Here is a 14,967-nt window from a genome sequence, read left to right as displayed (position 1 = left end):
AGCTCTCTGATTACGTTGCTCCTCTGCTAATATAGATTAGGTAAATCCACTTACTTCCCCGTGCTGCCAACAAATTCTCCTCACCACGCCCTCAGACTCCAGGGAGACATTGATCCAGTGGTGGCACTGCACTCCCTGAGACACAGACCAAGGCAGGTGTAATTCAGTCTGCACCACTTATGTGGCTGGCAATAAATGGAACAGAATTGAATGCATTTCTAAAACTCAAAAGCAAGCCAACACTGCTGCAGAGGACAATTAGGGAGGTGATCTCCCCAAAGCTCCAGCCAGGATCATGCACAGTGCAGAACTCTGAAGCAGACAAGAGAACAAGCTACACATAAGCGTGGATAAAGGGACATTAGAGAAACATTGACAGGTTGGAGGCTGAGGCATTATACAGCTGGTACAAACAGTCAGCTGACAGCAGCCACATGTCTAAGGAAGAGTTACTGCTGAGCCTACACACCAATTCATTCCCTTGGACAAGCTACAAGATCAGTTTGAGACTTGGCTACAGAAGCTTCCCAGACCAAACTCCAGGGTCTGCACAAGCAGCATTTTGCTATAGGCCACTGCTGGCAAACAGTTACTCTGCAGTTTGTTGGCTCAGATGCAGCCCAAAAGAGCATTCGGCTTCAAAATGTTCCGTGCACAGACCTGCAGAGTGATTGTGTAGTACAGTGGGTTCAAGCAGCAGCCATAGCTGGCATTGCACAGCTCCATCCTGCAGTTCTGTACATTTACTCCAGCTCTCTGTGAGTCAGCAGAGATCAGCACTGCCTCAGAAGCATCTTTGTGTGTGTCTTGGTCTTGCTCAGGGCTGGTAGCTACTCCTCTGAGCACAAAAGCAATTACCATTGTGTCTCAGTTTCTCTCTTTATTCCTTTTATCCTTCTGTCGTTGTCACTCTGTCCTTGATCTGCCTTTACCCTTTTGATTTGTGTCTCCTATGCCACAGATGCATACAACCAGTACTGCCAGAGCACAACCCTGCTGGCACAGGGGTTCCAGTTCTTGGTGGCCAGGGGTTTCAGGGAAGGAACTCTGGGTCAGCGTTGCCTTGACAGCAAACATGGAGAGCATGTGGATAAAAATACCTTCTCTAAACCCAAGAGCAGAACATTTGAGGGGTTGCAGCAAAAACTAAGAACAACTTTGGAGAGATGCTTGCAACAAATGATAAATCATAAACATATTCACTTGCTGCTTTGTTAAAAAGCAGAGAAAGCTAAGCTGCTAACAGGGAGAGAGAAAGATGTGTTGGGAATGTTAGCTGCCTGCTATCAGTACTTGAGGTTTTGATTTATTCTCTTTTTTAAGAGATTTTAATCCACTTTTTCAAGGCTTCTTTTGTCTGGTGACTTAAACCATGAGAGACAAGGCTTGCTCTGTAATTCAGAGCTTTGATTGCTCTGGAGTGAACTATTTACAATAAATAGAGCTGAATACTAAGAGTATCTAGAAACTCTAAATACTCTCAAACTATTTAGTTTAATCCCAGACCAATTGGTTGCTTGGTTGTTAAATCCTGTATTCCTCAGACAGCACTGCTACTCCACAGCTGCAGCTGCCCAGTTCCAGTCACCCAGACCCATGTAACAACGTTGGTCACCCCTGAGACTCCCAAGAGGCACAGCTGTGAGCAGTCTCTTGTCACAGGACACACAGCAGCGATGCAGAGCTTCGGGGCGTCGTGTGGACAGCTGCTGAGCTCCCACCCTTTGGCTACCATCAGGCAAACAGCACAAAGCTCTGAGATAGAATGAAACAAGACATCAGGTTGTAAAGGAAGTTTTACTACAAATACTTGAACAAGGTATTGCAAAGTTGGGTGTTATTTACAAGTGCTGCTGAAATATCCAGCATTGAAGCAATTCACCCAGGCACTGTTACAAGCTACTAAAAGGGCAACAGCTTTTGGACACACTGCACGTGTTATATAAAGAACCAAACCCACTTAGAAGTCACTCCTAAGATCTGCCATCAAAGCACCTCTAAACAGGTTCTTGCCTGACCAGGTACAACAGAATAAGCTACTTCTGGATTCAACTCAGCAAAACCCAATGTGAGAAAGAAGTGTACACTTACAGTCAGGATACAGCGGGCAGAGCAGCAGTGACACCACCAACACATTGCAGCTTCACTCTTAACATCCACAGGAGCTTTCAAAGCTAGAAGTGTCTGCTACCAGAACATGGGAGCCTGTTGTTTTTAGATGGATTATGCAAAAGCCAGGACATGCTGGTGCAGTGCTACAACCCTAACAGTGTTTTTGCCTCCTCGCTCTGTGCCAGGAGGGTTTCACTGGCGTACTTCTGAAGCAGCTCCATCTTCTTTCTCCGTACAAGAGCTTCCTCAATCTGCAAACACAAAAATAGGATGACATTCAGCTTAACTGAGATGCCAAGACTTCTCACATACTTAGCTATTGAGGCAGGAGGAAGAAAACCACAGAAAACAGACTGTGAAAGTTAGAGGGTGTACTAGTTGAATTAAGATGAGTCAGGATCATCTTTTTTAATACCCAACTGAAGTTCCTGTGGGTCAAAAGAGGCAGTAAAGCAGATGCCTGCATTTCAGACCTATGCCCCTGCCCTTCTTGATGAGGACAACAGCTGCCATTTTATTTTGCTCTCAGTACAGTCACTTCAATTTTGTTTCAAACAATTGTCTCAGACAGTGCTTTAACAAAAGCAGAACATGTGGAGTTGTCACACTAGAAGTTACAGTTCAGTGAGTGAAGGGCTATGAACCTCTGACCTCAACTTTGTCTGCAGGTTCCACAATATGTGGCTCTGAAGCTCTACCAATAGCAACCCACAACACACTTTCCAATCTCAGGTATGACTTCTATTTGCCCAAAGTGCACACAGTATCTCTCAAAAGTGTGCTGAGCCTTAACTTTATTTCAGAATCTAGAAGTCATAATCCCACAGGCACCAGATATGGAGGGATTTGCCACAAAAACCAGAGAAGATTATACTGACCACTGTCTAATTCAAAAAGACTGCTATGTACATCAGTGGTTATCTCCTAGAAATACAGTTTTGACTCTCAGTATTGCTCTCTTTGTTGGCCAGAGAGCAATGTCTTTAATCATTATTTCTCTCCTGCAGTTCTGATGATCCATTCTGTGCATATTTTGTTGAGTATGCAGGATCATGACTTCCCAGGAGAATGCATCTGACATATGGCAGCAGGGGGCAAGCCACCACTCACTGTGTGACCTAAAGGTGTACCTACCAAAAGGTACAGAACTCCAGCACCTGTCACTGTTAAGCTACATTCTTTTGGAACTGCTCTAGGGTATATATTAGTCTGTTCACGGTCATGCCACTAAAATAACTGTAGGAAACTTCTGAGAGCAAAACCCTGCAATTCAGAAACAATCCCCTTCAATTTTAAGCCCCCCTCCCCAGTTACACTGTCAGCAGATAAACACAGTATGGACACAATCAGGGTCATCTTGATCATAACAACACTTTCCAATTTATGCAGTGCTTATGAAATTCTCAGGTGAAATGGGCTACAGCAATGACACCAGTCCCATGGCATCTGCAAGAGGATTAAACAGCTGCAGAGTCAAGTCCCAGAAATGGCAAACAGTCAGGATGGCTGACTTTTACTGATGACCTGCCATAAGTTAAGATCTTTCAAAAGCCAGAGAGCATCTCTGCAACTGAATTTTGTGATGCCTTACCTCCTGTTGAGATGGCACTGGAACGTGTGCAATAAATTTAGGTTGGCCTTCTTCACCTTCTCTTTCCTTGCCACCTTCCTCATCAGACTAAAAAGAGAAAAAGATTAAGCCACACCAAGTTTACTTTTCTAAAAGTGTCATCAAAACCCTCTTTCTTATTTGCTTTGTAAGAAGGAACCAGGTAGAGCACAGTCAATGCTCTACACACAAGCAGGTGAACAGGACTGAACAACAATATGACAAACATCATGTTCAGATGCTGCTCCTTAGCATTGTCAGGTTATTGCTTTCTTGGCTCTCTGGCTGCCAAAGCAAAGCTATCAACCAAAGAGGAGACAACTAACCAAGAAGCAAGCAAGTGCTTTAAAAATATACATCTCACTTCCCTGTGTAGCTCTGTACTACTGTGTTCTCTCACTTGAGCGAGTGCTGGGGTTATGAATCATGGATAAAGCAAGTAAACCAGGATACTGAAGGAACCATCAGTTTTAACCATGGACTATTCTACTATTATTATTGTGATAAACCCACTTAGGCATGGACTGTGAAATAAGAACTAGTTTCCTTTCCCTTTTGCAGATCTTGGAGAGCAGTGGCAACATCCCTCACTTCTCTGACTGGCGCTGGAAGCAGTGAGAATAGAGAACCAAGAGGCATGTCCCAGCAGTGACTGCAGCATCAGCAGAGCCTTGCTGTATCAGGATTCAGCTATGAGCAAGACCCTGGCAACTCTTGGGTTTGCTGTGTGTTGCCATTGTGAAATTGTACCAATCACAGAACTCCTTGTACTTCCAAGCAGGACTGATCAGTGCTAACAACATCCTGCCTTACCAATACCAGCAATCCAGGCACTGACAGCTAAACCACAACAAGGTCTCAGCTGTTAGTTGTTTCTCACTCCAGTAAAAGGTCTTTTCTAGCTGCAAGCCTTCATCACTGTCCAGTCCTGCACTAAGTGAGGGTGTGAGAATTGTGAAGAGAGTCCTGGCCCAGGCTGCCCAGGGAGGGTGTGGAGGCTCCTTCTCTGGAGGTTTTCAAAACCCACCTGCACACATTCCTGTGTGACCTGATCTACATGGGAGCTGCTTCTGCAGGGGGGTTGGACTGGATGATCTCTAAAGGTCCCTTCCAACCCCTACCATTGTGTGATTCTAAGTGTACTCATCTACTGCTAACCTGTAGTGAATGGGGACAACTCTACGGGGAGTCAGAGAGAAGGGCAGGATAGAGCTGAGAACCTGCCTGCTGCTGTAAGTCCAAGAAGGCAGTGTAGAGACCTGCAATGTTCCATCACCTTCACCACCACATACCTCATCATCGTTGACAGCGTAGATATCTTCTTCCTCCTCCTCTTCCTCCTCACCTCTTGCAAGTCGTGCTTCTCTCTCCATTTTCCATTTTTCCACTGCTTCTGCTATCACTGGTTACCAAAGGAAAATGGCAAGTGTATCAGAGCAAGTGAAAGCAGCAGAGTCCTATTTCCAAAGCTTCTCAACACACAGACTTCTCACTTAAATCCTCTACGTCAGTAACACAGACTTAATCTAGTAAAACACATCAAGGTGGTCTGAGCAAACCCCAGTGCTACTGTGGCACTTGCTAATGCCTTAAGTTGGGTACATGTTAGATTCTAAATGCCATGAATAAACATCAACCTACTTTTTGAGCTGAGCAACAAAGGGTGACATGACCAGGCTAAATAGTTCTTACAGCATGCCAACAGCTACAGGAATGTTGATCAGCATGTAGTTAATTAAACATGATAACACTCCCTACAGAGACCACCCACATAAGTCTCTCTTCATCTCACAGAGCATCTTTCTTACTTTGCAGCACTGTCAGTTGTGTAACTGGTTGCTAGTCAGGAGCTGTTAGGCTGCTGTATCTCTACTACATAACAGAATGCTAAAGCAAGCTTTAAGGAGCTTCATCAGTGACACTGCCTGTGTATAAAAATCCCAGGGAGGTGCAAGAGGAATGCAACTAGGCAGTAGGAGATGCCTGCATCAACAGAAGCCAGCACTCATCCCCCAGCTCTCAAAGGTTCCACATTACATTCTCTCCCTGAGAATGCCAGATCTAATCAGTGGCACATGGCTGGGCTTTTGTGTGGTTTCCTAACAGAAAAATCACCCAAATTAAGTAAGGTTTTCCAACGCTTTGTTTCACAAAAATTTCACTCTTCTGGTAACAGGGTGAAAAAATCACAAGTGCCCAGAAAACAAGTGACCCTGAGGGAATCCTGGCTGTTGTGCATTAACAGTACATTAACTGCACATCTATTGGTTGTTAGCATCTCCAGCCTCGTTATTTCACGTGGCACAGGCACCAAAGACCACCACTTTCTTCAATAACCACAGGAATCCAGATGAGCCTCCCCTCCTGTCTGCAACTATGAAGATGTGCAAGATGGACACAGAGTGGCTGTTCTGGGAGCAGTGCACCACACAACTTCTGCTATCAGCTGTCTGCCAGCAGCTGCTGGACACTTGGTTTGAGGCTCTAGGCTAAGCTGCAGGACACAGATAAGCCAAGTATTTCCTTTACTCCCCTCTTCCTCCCTGCCCTATACTCGAACTGACAAGGCATGATCTACAACATACAACACCATGAAGATCACAGGATCTTAAGGGCTGGAAGGGACCTTGAAGGATCATCCAGCCCAACCCCTCTGCCAGAGCAGGACCACCTAGTTTTGATTAAAGTTTTCCTCTCCAATTCCAAAGAGAGAATTTTATACAAAAAGATGCCCCACTGAAGCAAAATCTGAGTGTTTTATCTGCTGTGTTCTGGGAAACAGCCTGTCAGAGGTTCTACACCAGGATCTTTTCCTACAAAACACTGTGGATCTGCCAGCAGTTGAAGCTTCAGAAGAAGAGATCATAAAGCAAACACAATGCAAACAGCAACAGATAGTCAAGATTAGACACTGCTCACCAGAGGGACTGAAAGAACTACTTAGAAAACAGGTAAGCCCTTAAAGGAAGGGGGTGTGTGGCCTCTTGCCTAAAACCACATAAACACCAGGAGATGGCACATAGTGCTGAATTTAAAGAGGGTTTTAAGAATCAAGACTCATACTCCTGATGTCTTTACCAGCTGAATCAGGAGAAAGCAAGCTACAGAGCTAAGACACATGGAGAAATATTATCCACTAAGAAAGCACGGGGTTCAAAGGAATAAACAGTCACAAACATGTGAAGGTTCCAAGAGAGATGACCTAGATAAATTAACACAGGCAACACAGACTTCAGGGTTTTCCCTCTAATCTCCAATCAAGCTAAACAGCTGTTAATGGATAATTAGGTGAGACAGGAAGCAGATGGTGCAGTTTTCATACAAGAGGGAGAAAACTGCTTGAGTTCCACAGATGTCCCACCTACCTTTTACACTCTTAGGCATAAAAAAGGGAGGGGAAAAAAGGAGATTTTGGTTCAATAGTCAATCACTTGCTGACAACATGAAATCATTAACAACAGTAAATATGAAAGTCAGCTCTAAAGCACCTCAGCCCTGAAATGCCTGACACAATAGTGACTTGGGTACCTACTGACAGATGAAATCTGACAGCCCAGCAGGAAACAATGCCCACAGAGTGGATAAAAAGGGTATCGGCTTCAGAGGTCACCATTACCCCTTCTTGGCCTGATTGATACTGCTTTGAAACCTCACATACCTTTCTTTTCATGTTCTTGTTCCAGTGGCTCCAGGATACCATCATCTTCATCCCTGTAGCCATAGTATTCTGCATCAATGGATTTCATAAGCTCAGCTCGAGTTTTCCGAGGTGGTGGGAGGGCTGAAAGAACATGACTGTCATTCCCTGAGTCCCTACGAGATTGCTGGGCATACAATAAGAGACTGGGAGGGGCTGGAAGGCATTTGGGGCTCCTATGGACCTCCCAGCAGCAACAGGCACCTTGCTCAGGCACCAGTGCTCCATACTGCACAATTCCCAGCCCATGGCAATTCTACACTCATGTGTGGGCATTTCCCCACCAATACTGAGCAAGACTACTGTATGCAAGCAAATAAAGAACTATCCCACGCTGCCCCAGACCATCCTGTACTTGCCACAACTTGCCTGTGCAGCTGGCAAGGAGCTGATTCAGCAGGCATGCCTCGTTTTTCAGGCCCAAGCAATTCCCACTCCTTCTATGACAAACCCAAACAAAGCTTTATCCCCTTACACATGGTTTTGCCTCATGTGAAAGCTGATTCCTTCTTCTACAATTATATTCAAGCAAACATTCTGAACTCTGAATACAACTTAGAACTAATCAATAAAGTCATCTTGAAGCTTTCTATAGAACATTAGTCTTTGCTAATTTGAACTCCTGGTAGAAAACAGAGTTGATTCCTTTCTAGTTCTTCTATTAAAGTGCCAACAGCCAAAGGAACAGCATTTACTTAATTACTTGTGTCCAGCATTTCACTTAGGCAATCTAAGGCCAGACTATGCAGTTACACGTACCACAGCAGGAGTTGAACTCCAGACACACTGCGATGCAGACTTGTGCCTGAGAAGAGCTGCTATTTACTTACGTTCCTTCTCAAAAAGTTCTCTAACTCCTGGTAAATCCTTTGCAGCTCCAAAATATTTGTAACCTCTGTTTCCTGGAACTTCTTTCCCTTCATGATCTAACATTTTTGGTCCAATCCGCTGGAAAACAAACAAGAGTTCATTGATTGAGGTTGTATTCCTCTTGCATCTCGTATCTCCTGGGCATCTTATTAAAGGATTGAGAAGAAGAGATAGGCTAAAGCAGTTCAAGCAAGCCCACAAGGGAAATGCCCTCCTAGCTCACTTCTATACACATTCTCTGCTTCTACTCCAAATCACGTTTAAAACAGCGGTGCAAACCACGGAGTGCCCATTCCTGCTTCCCCTTGACAAAACACCCACACCTGCTGTTCTCTGCACTAGTATATTCAGATACCAGGTGCACAAACACTACCAGGTCTGACAACAAGCAGACACATGTTGGCTTGTAAGTAAGAGCTAGTCTTACTATGTCATTCTCAGTAGCAACGAGGTGAGCCAAGTTCTACAGAAAATCACCCACTGATGGGTGAAGTCAAACCATTGCTGCAAACCCTTATGAGCCCTTAGAATCACAGGATGGTAGGGGTTGGATCTTTAGAGATCATCCAGTCCACCCCCCCTGCAGAAGCAGGGTCACCTAGATCAGGTCACACAGGAACGTGTCCAGGCAGGTATTGAAGACCTCCATGGAAGGAGCCTCCACAACCCCTCTGGGCAGCCTGTGCCAGGGCTCCCTCACTGAAATAGTTTTTTCTTATGCTTAAGTGGAACTTTTTGTGTTCCAGCTTCATCCCATCACCCCTTGTCCTGTTATTATCTACTATAGAAAAGAGGGATGTTCCAACCTCCTGATACCCACCCTTTACATATTTATAAATGTTAATAAGATCCCCCCTCAGTCTCCTCCAGACTGAACAGCCCCAGGTCCTGCAGCCTTTCCTCGTATGAAAGATGTTCCAATCCCCTGATCATCTTGGTGGCCCTGCACTGGCCTCTCTCCAGCAGTTCCCTGTCCCTCTTGAGCTGGGGAGCCCAGAACTGGACACAGGACTCCAGATGAGGCCTCACCAGGGCAGAGCAAAGGGGGAGCAGAACCTCCCTTGACCTGCTGCCCACACTCTTCTTGATGCATCCCAGGATGCCATTGGCTTCCTGCCCACGAGGGCATGTTGCTGGCTCATATTTAGCTTATTATCAATCAGGACTCCCAGGTCTCTCTCTGCAGAGCTGCTCTTCAGCAGTTTGACCCCCAGCCTGTGCTGATGCATGGGGTTGTTCCTCCCTAGATGCAGAACTCTGCACTTGTCCTTGTTGAACCTCAGGAGGTTCCTCTCTGCCCAACTCTCAAGCTGGTCGAGATCCCACTGAATGGCAGCACAGCCTCTGGGGAATCAGCCAGTGCTCCCAGTTTGGTGCCAGCAGGGAACTTGCTGAGGGTCACTCTGTCCCCTCATCCAGGTGGTTGATGAAGATATTGAACAAGACTGGCCCCAGAACCCATCCCTGTGCAACTCCACTGGCCACAGGCCTCCAACTCAACTCTGTGCCATTGATCAGCACCCTCTGGGCTCTGTCATTCAGCCAGCTCTCCATCCACCTCACCATCCACTCATCCAAGCCACACTGCCTGAGCTTTCTGATGGGGATGTGATGGGAGACAGTGTCAAAAGCCTTGCTGAAGTCAAGGTAGACTTGAAGCAGTGTTCCAAATGAAAAGCCTGATCTGCACATCATGGCCACAACTATACCTTCTAATACAACCCCATGTTTTTAAGGGCTGGCCAAAGTTCATCTCTAAGAAATTTAGCCAAGTAATACACAGTTAACTAAATGCTGCACAGATTTTTCTCCTTAGCCACTTCACTTTTAAGCTGAACCACCACATAGTGTAAAATAATCTCCACTCACAGCATAGTCAGGGCCTCCTAGCTCCTTTATTCTGAACTCCCAGTGTCCTTTCTCCCTCAGAAGTTTGTTTATTTCATCGTTGAGGTCCCGAATCCTGAATTCACCTAAGCCAGCTGTTAGAAGGGAATAAGGCAATGAATTAGGCAACTCACTAGAAGCACTGGAGCAATTCCAGAACGTATGCAAAGCAAACAGTATGGTTCACATGAAATGTCCTTTTATTGTAACTGCTTAGGACTGGAGAGGCAGAAATTGTACTTACCATTCTGAATCTGTGCCACCTTCTTGGAAATTTCCCCAATGATCTAGTTCAACAAAAACACAGAAATTCATTTCTAAAAAACCCAAACCAAAGAAACAACCTAGAAAAGGCTAAAAAACCCCAAACCCCTAGAAAAATGCAACCTCAAAACTGGCTCCTTGATCTACAAAATGAACCTGAGCCTATCAATTCCAAATACCAGCACAGGTTTTATTCAGGCACAAGTACTGCAGAAGCTTGAAAAGCAAGGACACATTTTTACAGTTGTACATGTGATGAGGGCAGGAGCACCTGAAGTACAGAGAAAGGCTGAGAGAACTGGGTTTGATCCACCTTAAGAGAAGATGGTGCAATAACCTGTTGCTGTCTTCAACTAGCTCATGGAGGATGTAGAGAAGACAGAGGCAAACTGTTTCATGGTGCATGACACATGGACATGTAGCAATAAACACAAGTTGGAACTGGGAAAATTCTTATTAAACTCAAAGAGGGGCAAAAAAAAATCCATTAATAAAGTATTGAAACACTGGAACAGAGGCCCCAAAAAGCTGTGGAATCCAAACCCCTCAAGATATTCCAAACTCAGTAGGACATGGCCCTGGGCAACTTGACATGATGAGATCTGCTTTGAACACTGTGGTGAACTATATGACCTTCCAATCTAAACTATTCTGTGATTGAACTGTCAGCATACTGAAGGAGCCTGAAAAACCCAAATGTGTAAGCAGGTTGTCCAAAGAGGAAGTGCTAGAGTCCTGCTTACTGTAACATTAGAAACATCTATGGCTTGACATTACCTGTCTCCTCCATTTCTCAGCTTTAGGCAATTCATTACACTCTGATGCAAGGAAAGGTCTTCGTTCCTGTTTGACAGAAAGCCACACACCATGAATTTTTAACCTAGATACTCACAACATTTCATGCAAACTTTATTGCTTGATTAACCCCAAACCATACTGCCAAGCTCCAGTGCCTTTTGCTCCCACTGATTTTCAGGAAGTGGAAAACACTGACCATTTACAGCCCTGCCAAATTAAACTCCCACAGAGTATAAGGACCTTCTTGAATCCACTTTATCCAAGACAAAATGAAACACCTGTTTTTTTTAAACACCTCACAATCCCCTCCAATCCAAATAACATTCCTTTAGGACAGCTGAATTGCACCACCTTTTTCCCCAGCCTCCTTCACATTTGGTTGACTTGCTTACACAAACCAATAATTCACCTTGAACGCAGAGTCCCAGAGGTATTTTCTCCCTTTCCTTATAGCACTTTCAAGGCTCTACCTTTTACATATAAAAAGCCTTTCTTCACATAATATAATGGAAATTCCACCCCATCTTATTCTCTGGCTGTTGTTGATGGACTCTTTTTCACTATGGTTTTCCCAAGCTGTTACTTTCCACTTTACTGTTTAACATTGCTTGTACTCATGTGTAGAACATCAATTCTTAAGGTGCAAACACAGGACACTTCAGTCAGTCTCCAGAATCCCTTTGTTAGCTATCCACAATGTAGAATTGCCAACCTGTCCAAAGCAGTTATTGAGAACACTTGGATCTCCACAGAAATAGTCTGGCAATGTGAGTTATCATAGAATGGTAGGGGTTGGAAGGGACCTTTAGAGATCATCCAGTCCAACCCCCTGCAGAAGCAGGTTCACCTAGATCAGGTCTCACAGAAACGTGTCCAGGTGGGTCTTGAAGCCCTCCATATGATTCAGTGAAAAATGTACAGGAATACCCAGAGATAGTTGAGGATCAGTCTTTAAGGTTCTGTGTTGCTTTTGGGGTGCTACTTCTTTTATCTATATTAAATACATATATGCTATTTTTAAATAGATATAGATTTCTTTTACCTACACATTTATTTCAGTATTGTTCTTTGAAATTACCAAGTTGCTAAATGCATTTTAGAGTCAATTTTACACCAATAAAAAACCCCAAAAAGCTGCATCACAGTAAAGACAGTTATGAACTGATGCACAGCTATCATGTGCTGGGCTAACAACATGCCAACGTTGGGTCTCATGCAAGCCTCGAGCCCACAGTGACCCCGAAGGAACTCTGCTTCATGGTTACTGTTTTGTCAGCATAGTACCAATGAACAGGATTATGAAAAGGATTTCTCTGCCTCTTCTGGGAAAAAATCCAAACAACCCTTGTGATTGCTGTCAGCAAAAATAAGTACTCAATTTGTGTAACTAGTTGCAGGAGGAGGTAACTTCAGTCCCAACAATAATCTTCCTTTTCTGCCCAGCACACTGCCTCTATTTATAGCACTGGCATAGTTTGGTGGGGACTTTTTCCAAATGATTACATATACTGTCTACAGTACATCAAAGAAATTAAGGGATGCTCAATCTGTGCTTTCTTCTCAGCAGCCAAGCCAACACACCTCTGGAACATACACACACCCCCACTGTCTAAAAGTTTATTTAGTTCTCTAGTTCTTTAGTTATTCCGTTGACCATTTCTGGTTTGTGTCACTGTGAAATACAGTTGCAGCTTCAGCTGCTTCCCAGACCATGGGATCCCATAGGACAGCTGCAGTACATGACCCTTCCCACAGTGCTCAAGGCTTGCATTCCACTCTTGGCTACAGGTAAGAAAACTTCAGGTTTCCTACATCATACCTTAACTTTTCCTTCCTCGAGCTGAGCTTGACGAAATCTTGCCAAGGCCGTCCTAAAGAAAAGAAGCAGATACACTTGTACAAATCTACATTCCACCAGGAACAAGTTTTGCTCTGGGTGTTTGTTGTGGACTTAATTACCCTCTGTAGAAAACAAAGGCTTGAACATATCCATTAACTATCTCTTCCAGCTAGCCACCACAGCTACACAAGCTCCACACCCCATGGGCTGTGTACAGATGCTGTGCATCCCTCCTGCTGTCACTGTCTCTAGACCAGCACAACATGTTCAACTAGATACTCAAAAGCATTATTAAACTACCAGGGATTTACAAAGGGAGGAAGAGTGAGTCCCACTGGGCATGCAGGGCTTGGGGGTATAAGCCACTGCACACAGATGTCACAGAATGTTAAGGGTTGGAAGGGACCTCGAAAGCTCATCCAGTGCAGCACCCCTGCCAGAGCAGGACCACCTAGAGCAGGGCACACAGGAACTCATCCAGCTGGGTTGGAATGTCTCCAGAGAAGGAGACTCCACAGCCCATCTGGGCAGCCTCTGCCAGTGCTCCCTCACCTCAACAGGGAAGAAGTTTTCCCTTGTGTTTCTTTGGAACCTCTTCTGTTCCAAGTTGTCCCCATTTCCCCTTGTCCTATCACTGGCCATCACTGAGCACAGCCTGGCTCCAGCCTCCTCACACCCACCCTTCATGTATTTGTAAACATTAATGAGGTCACCCCTCAGGCTCCTCCAAGCTGCAGAGCCCCAGCTCCCTCAGCCTTTCATCACAAGGCAGATGCTCCACTCCATCATCTCTGTGGCTCTGCACTGAAAGCAAATATGGACAGAGTCCCAGGCAGCATAACAAATGTGCAGGATGCTGCTGCATCAGCAGTGACAGGATACTGTTATGGAAATGCCACAGCAAAGAACTCTCAGAACCAGGTTTTACGGTTTAGAAAGCTGACATCAGCTATCACAGCACTGGGTGCACAGGGGATTGCTCCTTCCAGTGTGCACACTGAAAAAGCAAAGGACACTCCTGATATACCTTACAGAGAAATGAAGCAATTCTCTGACTTTGGGCACTGTGGCCTTGCTTAAATTGTTTTGGAATTGCTTTTCTGCTCGCTCCCACAATTTATAGCCAAAACATAACTGTCCTGCTGCCGTAAGGCTCCCTCCCTCAGCTGCTTCTCAGGCTGATTTTGGAGGCCTCCTGCTCAGAGGTGTCTGCACAACACACTAACAGCACTAGTGCTTTTAAATACTTTTAAGCCTGTGCTTGCATTCCTTCATCGTTCATCACTCAGAAGTCCAAACCATGCTTGTGTGAAACAGTAGATGGGGACAGAGACTCGGTGTCTATAAATGGGGTGGAACTCTAAGGAATCTGACGATGAGACGTCTCTGAAGTCTGGTGTCAATAGCACCCAGATGCATCTCTGGAACCCGCAGGGCTGGAAGGACAAAGCTTCGCTCTAAGCGTAGAAGACCGAAGCCCTTGCGCCAAAGCGGCGGTTGGGCCGCAGCGCCCTGTGCGAGCGCGGGCACAGGCCCAGCCGTACTTACATGGCCTTTTCCGCGTTCCGAGCCTGAAAGAGAGCAAACAGACGCGCTGTCAGCGCCGGTGCTGGGCAGCGCCGAGCCGCCCGGCCTCAGCCGAGCCGCCGCGGAGGCACGAACGGGCCCTGCGCGCCGCCTCGCTCACCCGCTGCAGCCTCAGCCGAGGGGCAGCCCCGGCGCAGGGGCGGCCGGCAGCAAGGCCTTGCGCTCACCATGGCGACAGTCGCACGGGTCCGGGCGGGGTGGCTCCGGTCGGTCCGGGTCCGGTTCGGTCCCCTCAGCCGCGCGCACCCCTCAGCACACCCCGCGCCGCAGAGATGGCGGAAGGACACGCCTCGTCACCCCGGA

General features: G+C 45.8%; 2 protein-coding genes and 1 long non-coding RNA gene across 7 annotated transcripts in view; 1 reads left to right on the top strand and 2 right to left on the bottom strand.

Annotated features, from left to right (window-relative positions):
* Nucleotides 1-2,179, bottom strand: part of LOC104560799 (haloacid dehalogenase-like hydrolase domain-containing 5) — a 17,152-nt gene extending 14,973 nt beyond the window's left edge. For 2 of the 5 annotated variants that reach the window (XM_062007960.1, XM_062007961.1), the window contains exons 1-3: nt 2,092-2,179; nt 661-1,755; nt 55-135 (exon numbers count right to left, since the gene is read on the bottom strand). In XM_062007960.1, the coding sequence (XP_061863944.1) occupies nt 55-135; nt 661-861 (282 nt within the window). In that variant the 5' untranslated portion in view covers nt 862-1,755; nt 2,092-2,179. The remainder of the gene's footprint in view (nt 1-54; nt 136-660; nt 1,756-2,091) is intronic. The other 3 variants (XM_062007962.1, XM_062007963.1, XM_062007965.1) reach the window with 3 other exon arrangements.
* On the bottom strand, nt 1,779-14,967 carry ISY1 (ISY1 splicing factor homolog). Its single transcript, XM_062007966.1, has 11 exons — nt 14,832-14,967; nt 14,626-14,648; nt 13,057-13,108; nt 11,217-11,282; nt 10,420-10,462; nt 10,158-10,270; nt 8,249-8,366; nt 7,380-7,502; nt 5,014-5,123; nt 3,704-3,790; nt 1,779-2,363 (listed from the first exon to the last, which is right to left on the bottom strand). Exons 1-11 carry the CDS (start codon nt 14,832-14,834, stop codon nt 2,256-2,258), a joined length of 846 nt encoding a protein of 281 aa, XP_061863950.1. The 5' UTR covers nt 14,835-14,967; the 3' UTR covers nt 1,779-2,255.
* LOC133626809 (uncharacterized) lies at nt 6,105-8,015 on the top strand. The gene is made up of 2 exons (XR_009819773.1): nt 6,105-6,672; nt 7,405-8,015. It is a non-coding gene; the product is annotated as an uncharacterized LOC133626809 (long non-coding RNA).

Source organism: Colius striatus, chromosome 15 (genome assembly GCF_028858725.1).
Source record: "Colius striatus isolate bColStr4 chromosome 15, bColStr4.1.hap1, whole genome shotgun sequence".
NCBI classification, from domain to species: Eukaryota; Metazoa; Chordata; class Aves; order Coliiformes; family Coliidae; genus Colius; species Colius striatus.
This window is presented reverse-complemented; position numbering and strand designations above follow the sequence as displayed.

What these genes read in the sequence shown, in the direction of transcription:
- ISY1 (XM_062007966.1), bottom strand. An exon ending in CTGAGAAATGGAGGAGACAG is followed by an intron (nt 10,463 to 11,216) that starts GTAATGTCAAGC and finishes TTGTTGAACTAG; the next exon opens with ATCATTGGGGAAATTTCCAA. An exon ending in CAGTGCCATCTCAACAGGAG is followed by an intron (nt 2,364 to 3,703) that starts GTAAGGCATCAC and finishes TTGTGTTTGCAG; the next exon opens with ATTGAGGAAGCTCTTGTACG.